The 11396-nt window shown below is 36.6% G+C and overlaps 1 protein-coding gene across 1 annotated transcript; it reads left to right on the top strand.

Annotated features, from left to right (window-relative positions):
• The first annotated feature begins 5405 nt into the window (after positions 1 to 5405).
• On the top strand, positions 5406 to 10468 carry LOC135203981 (uncharacterized). The gene is made up of 6 exons (XM_064233905.1): positions 5406 to 5462; positions 6023 to 7626; positions 8196 to 8338; positions 9028 to 9155; positions 9840 to 10170; positions 10367 to 10468. The coding sequence occupies exons 2-6, from the start codon at positions 6585 to 6587 to the stop codon at positions 10466 to 10468; spliced, it is 1746 nt and encodes a 581-aa protein (XP_064089975.1). The 5' UTR covers positions 5406 to 5462; positions 6023 to 6584.
• Positions 10469 to 11396: the final 928 nt, after the last annotated feature.

Genomic DNA, 11396 nt, shown 5'->3' with positions numbered 1-11396 from the left:
GTCACTAATATTGGAAGACACTATGATAAATCCGCAATGATTTATATGCGAAAATATTCGTTATACCTATTTTTAAATCGAGCAAGACGGATTGAAGCCATTTCCATATTTTCGGCTGAATCCAGGGAGTATAATAATTGTAATAACATTTTCCCCTCGTATTCCGCCCATTGCATCATACTTCATCAAGAAACGCCGATTCTCCCGTGATAATTCCTTCCCTCCTTCTGAGGGCAGATGAATTACGGCGCTCTTTTAATATTCATTACAGTGATAGCCTAGCTCCAATCATTATCTTGGCTACTTCATCATCATTCAACTCGGCCCGAATCTAGTTAGCGCAGCCTGATGAAATGTTTGCGCATGCGTTGGTTGTTGGCCGTCCTCGGCAATGCAGTCTCGTCTGATAAGAAGGATAAGGAGAAAAAGAAGAAGATGAAAACGAGGAAGAAAATGGAGGAGGAGGAGGAGTAAGAGATAAGGAGGAGGACAAGGAGAAGAAGAAGAAGGCATGAAAGAAGATGGAGGAGGAGGAGGAGTAAGAGGATGAGGAGGAGGACAAGAAGATATAAAGGGAGGGAGAATGGAAAGAGGCTTTTACTTAGTTGTGAAAACCATGATATATATATATATATATATATATATATATATATATATATATATACATATAGACACACACACACACACACACACACACATATATATATTATAATAATATAATTTATAATATAAATATATATATATATATATAAATATATATATATATATTATTAGATATGTCGTAATATTTGAGAGTATAAAGGACTCCATGCGTGAATTATACTTGTTAGGGACAAACTCACACACACAGCTATATCTATCTATCTATCTATCTATCTAGTATATCTATCTATTATATATGTATTATATATATATATAATTATATATATATATATTTATATAAAATATCTATATATATATATATATATATATATATATATATATATATATGTGTGTGTGTGTGTGTGTGTCTGTGTGTGTGTGTGTGTGGTGGGGGGCTATAATATATCCCTAACAAGTATGATTCACGTATGGAGTCTTAATACTCTCAAATATTAAGCCATAAATACCCTTTGATATTAACGAGTATCTGTTGCATAATACTTTGGAATTAAGAAAATTAAAGAGTAAATTGTAATTTACTTATTCATTTGTAAAATAGTCACGTTGTTACACACTTGACAACCAGCTATCACGGTGAAGATGGGATGATTTTGATACTCGATCTCAAGTACAGGTCCTGAATTCCACTGGAGCATGTCCAGTTAAGTCGAAATCAGTTTACATGAATCTCTCACTCGATCTCCTTTGAATTAACAGTACGTCCTCAAACTCCGAGAATTCATAGTTGATTTTTGCAAGTTATCGAAACGAAGTCGTGATTGAAACAGAACAAAGAAAAATGACCCTCGGCAACTCCATTTGTCATGGAGGAGACTTTCGATACCGGTAATGCGTGACGACCCTGATGGATGCTCTTCGGAAATGTAAAGTAGAAGAAAGGTCGCGATAAAATCACCGTAATGTATGTTATATATTTCACGGGGTACCATTACCGATTCAAGGGCCCGTGATCATATACGCCCAGAAGCGGTCATCAAAGGTCTTGAGCTGATAGATTCATTCCGGGGGAGAAGGGACTCCGTCGACAGTAATGCGTCGTGTCGAAAAAAAAAAAAATGATCGAAGTATTAGATCGATCTTAACAGCTGTCCATTGTGGGTTAATGGTTTCATGCGAGAGATGATATCGGTTACAAAAGCGAACAGGAGAAAGAATGACGAATTGGTAAATCGACAGAGCGAATGGAAACAGAATTACGTATACTGGTAAATCGACAAGTATTGGATGTCTGTCTTATGACTAGCTTTCTCCTATACTTTTTGGGCTCTAACCACACACCCCACAGATCATGTTGCAATGATGAATAAGGTTCGTATTCATAAGAAGAATGGTAAAAATTGAAATTCTTCAATATAACACTAGAATAAAACAATTTCTGGTAGTAGTAGGAATAGTACAGTATAATAAAGATAGAAATATCATTATTATTATTATTATTATTATTATTATTCATTATTATATTATTATTATTATTATTATTATTATAAACATAAAATGTATTCACGTAAATGCAAGAACTCACGATGACAAGTCATTATTAAGGAAATGCTTGCAGGATAGTGCTTTCAAGCGCCAAGGAGTATGTCGATTATTTGTTTATTATATAAACAACGAACGATAAATTCCATAATGGAGAGACACCCACTAGACGATAACAGAAACAAACACTGCCCTCATAACGTCTAACACAAACATCGAAAACAAACAGGGAAAAACAAACATCTGACGTAGACCCGAACAAGCCAATCCACTCGACGAGAGATAAGGAGTATTTGTAGATCGGACAGACAAACCCTGCCACCATCCTCCCCCCCTTCCCAGCCAATCAAGCATTCTCCCCACACAACCCCTACCTCTCCAAAACCCGAAAAAAAAAAAACGATATAGAGCGTACGAAATTCAAAATGAAGAGGATGATGATGACGATGATGATACAAGATAACGACCAAAGCAAACCGAACGATAAGCAAGACGCAGGAACGTAAACCAATGATGGATATTACAGATAGCAACTTCATAATAGATAGGTGAGACGGCCACCAAACCTACAATTTCCGTGATACGGACTGTATTCGAAATTGATGGGAGTTTGCGTGCGAGTGTGTGCCTGTGTGTGTGTGTGTGTGTGTGTGTGTGTGTGTGTTTGGTGTGCCCCAATAAATTTGTTTCGGGGTTTTCAATTTGTTGGTATACACACACATACGTACAATAATATTTTTTGTGTTTTTTGCCTTTCTTTTTGGTCTGTTATTTCACTGACTTATGTAGTGTTTTAATTTTCTTTTAGCTTAAAGTCGCTTTGCAGTCTTTATTTTTCTTTTAGCTTAATGACTGTTATATTACAAAACTAGATTTCTTATAATAATTAGCTTATTTTAGCATACCTTTTAATATTGTAAAAATCAGTTCGATTTATAGCCCTGAAGATGGGAAAGGATTCCGAAACGTTCGTTTAATTAAAAAGAAGAAATAACCCCCAGTCTTCTCGCTGTCCTGTTCCTTATATATATATGATATATATATCTATATATACAATATAATATAATATATATATTAATTTTAATATAGAATACATATATATATATATAATATATAATAATAATAAAAAAATAAGATATTAATTTAAATAAATATATATATATAAAATCATGCATCCTTGCTTTATTTACACAGAAAAAGGCCTTATACAAAAAGTAAATGATAAATTTTATACTGAACAGTCAAAAAGGATAACTAATGGATAATTTTACTTTAATAGAATTAAAAGAGATGTCGTGTAAAAAAAGGAAAACAAATTTAGATTAATGAAAATTGTTCATGATGAAGAGAGACTTATGGCAAAGACTGATTAGAATAGAGTGTTCTGTTACACACACACAGACACACACACACACACACACACACGTGTGAGCCTGTATGTATTTGCGTGCATATATTACAGTATGTGTATCCTATACCTACCTTCGTATATTATGAAAAACAAAACAAACACGTCTATGACAAAAAGCTAACCAGCGAATGACATAAGTACCAAAATAACTCCTCTAGGCTAAATCCTACAGTACAAAGCAATATTTCAATAAAACCATACCAAGGAACTAAGGCATGCGCATTCTTTTCTCATTTATTTCCACTTCGCCTCCTTCCTTAAACCTCGCTATATATGAGCTGATCTTTTTAGGCGAAAAAGAATTATTGCAACTTGGAGTTCGTCCATGAGATGAATATCTCAGTGAACGAGGGAAATCCTCGCAGATTACGAGAGATAACGAGACGTCTCTCGGGATGTAGGATGCTAAAGAGATTCGTAGGGTACAGATGAGGGATGAAGGGTACGAAAGGATGAATAGGACTAAAAGAATGATACGTATTGACCAAAGAGGGAGGATGGGAAAATAAAAGAGACCTCAAGGACGAAAGCGTTTTGAAAATCAAAGACAGAGGAGACAGAAACAAATACAATGTAATAAATATTCGTAGGGTACAAATGAATGGTGAAGGATACTGAAGGATGAATAGGGCTAAAACAATAATATATATTGACCAAAGAGGGAAGAAGGGAAAATAAGACACATCAGATGGATGAATAAAAGCATTTAAAATAAAAATCAACTGAAAAGCAAATTTAATGTCGTAAAAGGCGAACTTAGAAAAAGCCTTGCTGTCGGAAACGAATTTGCCAGCAGAGAAATGTAAGAGATCTTTCAAAATGGATAAAATAAAAATTCGTACGGCATGAGAATACGATACGGTGGCATTCCTAAAATTCTTCTTAATTTATAGACACCAATGAAAACTAGGAAAGGGAACGTACTTACAAACGCACGTACAACGTATTCCAATATTCCTCGACACCTGTGCAAACCAGGAAAAGGAACCTACGCACAACATAATCGAGAATGTCGAACCCAGGCCAAGATTTAATCAAGAGAGGACCGATACCCAGCCAGCTACCAGTAGTGGATAGAGATAACGTTGACACTGGCTAGAAGATATTGACTTCTTTATGCTTGGACTCGTCATAAAGTGAATATATAGTGGAGCCACTATCTGAATACAATATCGGTGATAGTTTTATTTTTTCTTTCTATTTTTGGGAGGCTCTCGGACATACGTGCGCCCGGACAAAGCTTTTAATTTCCTATTGATTCATGATACCCACATCTCATGGTCCTTATCTCGAGATAACGAGATTTTTTTTAATAGTAAATCAATTAGCGACCGATGTGGGATTTGAGGTCTGATATTGTCCCTGTCTCTGAGACGCTCGAAATTAAGGATGACTGACTTGAAGGAAAAGGAGAAATAAAAAAAAGAAGAAGATCTGAAGGGGGTGGAAATGCGTCTTCTAAAAAGAAAGAAGGTTCGAATTCTTCTCCTTCTCGAGATAAGAAGATTCTCCGATTAATAAGTAGATAAGACAGTGGCCGAGGGGAACTCGCCTTTATGAAGCTTATAACAGAATAGTAACCTAACAAGCTAGTCTTCATAAATTAAACACGTGCACAAACATACACTCCTACTTATGTGTGTATACTGTCACCCATCTGCCAGATTGAAATCTTAATTTTGTATAGCTATGATTTTCATTTTTGTGGAAATGTACAGTTCATACCTGTACCTGTTTTTAAGATCCCTAGTTATATTTTTAGTTTTCCCGTTTTCAGAGTGCTTTTGGTTTTCCCCGCCTTCTTTTAGTTTTCTTCGGACCACCCATTTCCTGCATAGTTAGTCTCACCTGGTCCTCTACTGTGATAAGTGTCCTATTGGAGTAGCTGTCTTCTTATTCTTCAGTTTTTGTAATGTATTAATGTTCTGTTATATAAATTTTGAGTGAACCTTTGTGAAGCTGGTAACGTAACGTATATTTAAAATTTAGTTAATAAGGTTTATTTATTTTGTTATTTGTGCGGTGCAGGATTGTTTGAGTGTTTCTTGTTTGATGCGGTAAGAGGTATTAACGTTAATTACTGTAAACTTGTTTCATTATTAAATATTAAAGTGCTAATTTTTGTTCTGTTTTGAAATTAAACCTTTCTTATTTTATGTGACCTATGGAAGAACTTTATATTCTCTTAACCTTGGCCATAAAGCCGTCACATAAATTGGGGGCCTGTCCGGGAGATATTTTGTTTACCGTATTGGGGATTCATTCAGTTAGACAATTGTCGCCGCAAATCGTGTTCAATATTTTTAGTTTCACTCAAGATTTATTGTAAACATTCTGAATACCTGTTATTAGGGGTAATGATATATATGTGCGCGCTGTGAAACCTTTTTCCGTATTATTGTTTATAGACGGTTCTGCTCTTTTGGGTAATGCTAACGCAGTAGTATATTTTCATTTTCGCCCTCACAGAGTCAACGACTCATGGAGACTCACGAGAGCTATCCGGAAGCTCTTATCCATATTTTGTCCTTTTATAATTACAACTACGACTTGTGCAGTCATTTCCCCTGGGTTGGACAATACCAGGATCGCGTAGTTTAGACGATAGGTGAGGAATCGTTTAAACCTTTATTTACTTTATTTTTTTCTCTGCGCCGACGTACAAAGTTTGTAAGTTGTCATTCAATTTGTTTGGAGTAAATAACGCTTGTTTAGGACCAACGGGTTATTTCCTTAGTTCCTCCATATCAGCTTGAATCGGGAATGTAAAAATTTTCACTCCCTCTTGTTCTTTGTTACCTTTTGCTTTCGAATCGGGACTGTCCCATTACCCTAAACCCTAAAATAATCTTATTACTTGTAATGCTTGTCGTGTAATTTTGTCGGGAAACTATAAACTCGCTAACATGATAATTTTGTATTGTGGTTTGTAATGCATTTACTTGAATGGCAGCAGGAACGTGTTAGTCTATTATAATTGTAAAACAGGAATTCAATTGTTTACTAAAGGAAGTTTTCTTTAACTTTAACCATGGCTCAATTTACCGTTCAGAAGTTTGCTGCGGATCCCTCTGCTGAGTTAGCTAGTATCCAAAATGCTAAGAAACTAGAGCTTCTCGAGTTAGCTAGTCATTTATCAATTGCAACTAGGAGTAGCATGCGGAAGAATGAAATTCGCAATCAGATTCTTGAGGATTATATGCGTGTGGGTAAACTAGGCAATGAAGCTAGACAGTATATAACTCGTGAACCATCAGTACTAGCCCACGAGCAGCAGTTAGAATATGAGCGCATTTCCCTTGAACGCGAGAAACTAGCGGCACAGAAATTGGAATCGGAGAGACAAGCAGAAGAGAAAAGGTTAGAATCTGAGAGACAAATGTCGAGACTTAAATTAGAATTCGAGATGGAGAAAGCTAGACTTCAGTTAGCTTTAGAGAGAGAGAAAGAAAAACTAGACTATGAAGCGTCGTTAGCACTTAAATTTGAACAAGAAAAAGCAAAGCTTTCTAGAGAGAATAAGGAACATGAAATTTCGGTTTTGGAAGCTCGGGAGAAACCCTTTGATTTAGCAAAAAACATTAAGTTGGTTCCCACATTCACAGATTATGACCCTGAAGATTATTTTAAGACTTTTGAAGAGATTGCCTTGCATTTGGATTGGCCACGCGATCAGTGGGTTTGGCTATTAAGGCCGAAATTAACTGGGAAAGCTGCGAAAGTTTGTAGACATCTCGAAAATACTACAGATTTCCAGAATGTTAAACAAGCAATTTTGGATGCTTTTTCAATCTCTGTCGAGGGATATCGTCAGACCTTTCGTAACAAAACGAAGTTCACAACTCAAACCTATGTAGAATTCGCTTCAGAGAAATTAAGGGAGTTTAGGAAATGGGTAAAATCTGCTGCAGTAAGTACTTTTGCTGAATTAGAGAATTTGATTGTACTTGAAGAGTTTAAACGAAAGCTTCCTTTGAACATTATGATGTATTTAGAGGATAGGGAAGAAAAAGACTTGTTAAAGGCACTTACTCTAGCAGACACTTACTCTTTAATACATAAATTTGGCAACAGTAAGAGAAACCGACCAGAATGTAAAACCATCTCCATTGTTAAAAACTCTGAAACTCTGACTGATACGGCAAAGCGTCTAATGTACGTTGTAGTTATTGTAAGAAGGAGGGTCACACAATTAAAAACTGTCCAGATCCTAAATGTAAACTTCTTGCCTTTTCGGAATTTTCCCATTTAACCCTTTTCTTAACGTTAAAGGTAAAACAGATGGTCAGATTAAGCCTGTTTTCCCATATCCATTCTGAAAAAGCCTGTAAATATCTATTGATGATTTTACTTTTGATGGAACTGTATCTTTGAACTCTGATGGGGATAAGTATAGTAAAGTCAGGATACTTCGTGACACAGGTGCATCGCAAAGCTTACTTTTGAGAGTGCTCTCCCAAATATTGAAGCTAACTTAACTAATGAACATGTTTCTCGTGAAAGACCTTTCACAAATATCTAAAGTTCCCCTTGCTAATGTTCTTCTTGATTGTCCTATAAAGAAGGGTAACGTGCTGGTAGGCATAAGAGATATTGAATTTCCAGTAAAAGGTGTAACTTTATATTGGCTAATGACCTGCAGGACGTCTGGTAGTTCCCAATGTCATTGTAATGGAAAAACCTGTAGGTCAAAACCTTGAACCTGATCCCGATTGCTCTGTAAATCCTTCTTGTGTTGTCACTCGTAGCCAGAAATCTAGTTCGGATGAATCTAAAGTCACTTCTGTAAATTTCGAAGCACGAAATGTTATGAGTCGAGATAACCTTATTGAAGCTCAGAAGCACGATAACACTTTAAGTAAGCTTCATGACAAAGCGGTTTCTAGAATGAGATTAACAAATCCCCACTGTTTTTACTTTGGAATCTGATTTGTTAATGAGGTTTTACCGTACCCCTTAAGAGATCTAGTGAAGACACCTGGAGTGAAAAGCGACAAATTGTGCTACCTCTTTCTGTTAGGAATTCTGTAATGGAAATAGCTCATGATGCCTATGGAGGACATTTAGGAATTCATAAGACCTATTGTAAGATTTTGAATTGTTTCTTTTGGCCCAATATGAAAAAGGATGTAGCAAAATTTGTTCGCACTTGTCATGTATGTCAGATATCAGGAAAACCTAACCAGGTAATACCCAAGGCACCTTTACAACAGATCTTAGTCCCTGATGAACAACCTTTTAGTAAGATAATTTATAGATAACGTTGGTCCTTTATACCAAAAACCAAGAAAGGTAATCAATACTTGCTCACTATAATATGTCCTACGACCCGATACCCTATTGCCATCCCTCTTCGTAACATTTCTGCTAAGAACATTGCTAATTCTTTACTTAAAGTTTTCACGAATTTCGGTATCCCAAAGGAAATACAAAGTGATCGAGGTTCAAATTTCACCAGTGACCTTTTTGTCCAGGTACTTAAAGAACTAAATATCAAACAAACCTTGTCTGCTGCCTATCACCCAGAGTCTCAGGGTGCCCTCGAGCGTTGGCACCAAACTTTCAAGAGTATGCTTAGGAAATTTTGTGTTGAAAAACTTGAGTGGGATGAGGGCATTGATTTTCTTCTATTTGCTATCAGGAAGTTCCCCATGAGTCCCTTGGTTTTTCACCCTACGAGATGTTGTTTGGGAGGTCAGTTAGAGGACCTTTCTGTAATTAAAGAGGAATGGTTGAACACTCCTTCTGAGTCTAGCCAAACCATTCAACAATATATGATAACTTAAAAGCACATTAACGCAGGTTAGGAAAATTGCTGGGGAGAAATTAAGGGATCACAGATCTTAATGAAGAGAAACTATGATAAAGCTTGTAAAGTAGAAAATTTAAACCTAATGACTTGTGTTAGCCTACCTTCCTGTCCCTGGTTCCCCTCTTAAAGCTAAGTTTTGTGGGCCCTATCCAATCATAAAAAATGTAAACAATAATACCTACATTATCAAAACTCCAGATCGTAGAAAACCCACTCATATCATTAAAGTTAATTTACTAAAGGCATATCACTCTAGGAAACTGGAAATGGTTCTAGTGAGACTGTTGTTAATCTTAATTTTAAGTAGACACCAGGAGAGGAAATTCATTGGAAGACCTTATTGCTTCCTCCATGCCACAAACCAATACGAGGTTCTAAATAACCTGGATCTGTTCTTGAGCCACCTCTCTCCTGGGCAGTCGCAAGACTTAAAGAATGTAATCTCTAGCCATTCAACACTAATGATTTTCCCAGGAAAAGTGATTTGCTGCTACATGACATCGAGCTGGTTCCTGGTACAACACCCATTCGTCAGCAGTCCTATCGTGTGGGTCCTGAGATAAAGAACAAAATGAAGGAGGAAGTCGAATATCTTCTCCGGCATGGTCTAGCAAGACAGAATGCTAGTGATGCAGGAGCTGGAGGGGTGCTACTCCAAGAGTCAGACGGTATACTTCACCCAGTCAGCTACACCTCCACTAAGTTCAAGCATCACCAAAAGTCCTACAGCACCATTGAGAAGGAAGCACTTAGTTTGGTACTCGCCCTGCAAAAATATGAATGCTACTTACTAGGTGCTGCTGAGGTACTAGTCTTCACCCGACCACAACCCCTTGACCTTCCTCGATAAGATGAAGTCCCACAACCAACGTCTACTACGCTGGTCCATCTATCTGCAGAAGTTCCCTCTGCAGATCCGCCACATCAGAGGAACAGAGAACATCATGGCAGATGCCTTATCGCGACTGCCTCCTTAACATGATACCACCCCCCCTTTACAGTCTACAGTATCGTCCGTCTTCGCCTTATTGGCCTCTTTTCTACGAGCCACTCTGTTGGGCTCGTCCTCTAAGGGGGATGGTGTCACCCATCTGCCAGATTGAATCTTAATTTTGTATAGCTATGATTTTCATTTTGTGGAAATGTACAGTTCATTCCTGTACTGTTTTTTAAGATCCCTAGTTATATTTTTAGTTTTCCCGTTTTCAGAGTGCTTTTGGTTTTCCCCGCCTTCTTTTAGTTTTCTTCGGACCACCCATTTCCTGCATAGTTAGTCTCACCTGGTCCTCTACTGTGATAAGTGTCCTATTGGAGTAGCTGTCTTCTTATTCTTCAGTTTTTGTAATGTATTAATGTTCTGTTATATAAATTTTGAGTGAACCTTTGTGAAGCTGGTAACGTAACGTATATTTAAAATTTAGTTAATAAGGTTTATTTATTTTATTTGTGCGGTGCAGGATTGTTTGAGTGTTTCTTGTTTTATGCGGTAAGAGGTATTAACGTAATTATGTAAACTTGTTTCATTATTAAAATTAAAGGGCCAAATTTTTGTTCTGTTTTAAATTTAAACCTTTCTTATTTTATGTGACCTATGGAAGAACTTTATATTCTCTAAACCTTGGCCATAAAGCCGTCACAATACATATACATATATATGTATGTATGTATATTTATACATATGTGTACACATATACATATATATATAATCTTCAGATTATACCCGTATATCATTTCTGTGTCATAACAATTTTCAAGCAACTGAGAGGGACGAAGTCAAAATATTGATATTAACGGTAAAATACTTGATACGTTCAACAATGTTCATTCCACTTAAGGTGAGAGAGAGAGAGAGAGAGAGAGAGAGAGAGAGAGAGAGAGAGATCTTATTAAGCGATGCACTGACCTCCCCTATCAACCAATCAATGCTCGTGGTCTGCGTTCCATAGGCATGTTTTGATAAGACTTACCCTCTGAAAATATCTCGTAATAATATATAAATGATTAAAAAAGAAAAAAAAATACTCCAAAGGC

This window comes from Macrobrachium nipponense, chromosome 44, assembly GCF_015104395.2.
Source record: "Macrobrachium nipponense isolate FS-2020 chromosome 44, ASM1510439v2, whole genome shotgun sequence".
Lineage (NCBI taxonomy): Eukaryota > Metazoa > Arthropoda > Malacostraca > Decapoda > Palaemonidae > Macrobrachium > Macrobrachium nipponense.
The sequence above is the reverse complement of the archived record's forward strand: the minus strand, read 5'-3'. Positions and strand labels throughout refer to the sequence as shown.

Bases quoted from the DNA above. Each gene is read 5' to 3' on its own strand.
- LOC135203981 (XM_064233905.1), top strand. From the start codon at position 6,585: ATGGCTCAATTTACCGTTCAGAAGTTTGCTGCGGATCCCTCTGCTGAG. The intron at 8,339-9,027 runs GTAAATTTCGAA...CTTTTTGTCCAG, and splicing joins ATGAATCTAAAGTCACTTCT to GTACTTAAAGAACTAAATAT. The intron at 9,156-9,839 runs GTGGGATGAGGG...TGATTTTCCCAG, and splicing joins TTTTGTGTTGAAAAACTTGA to GAAAAGTGATTTGCTGCTAC.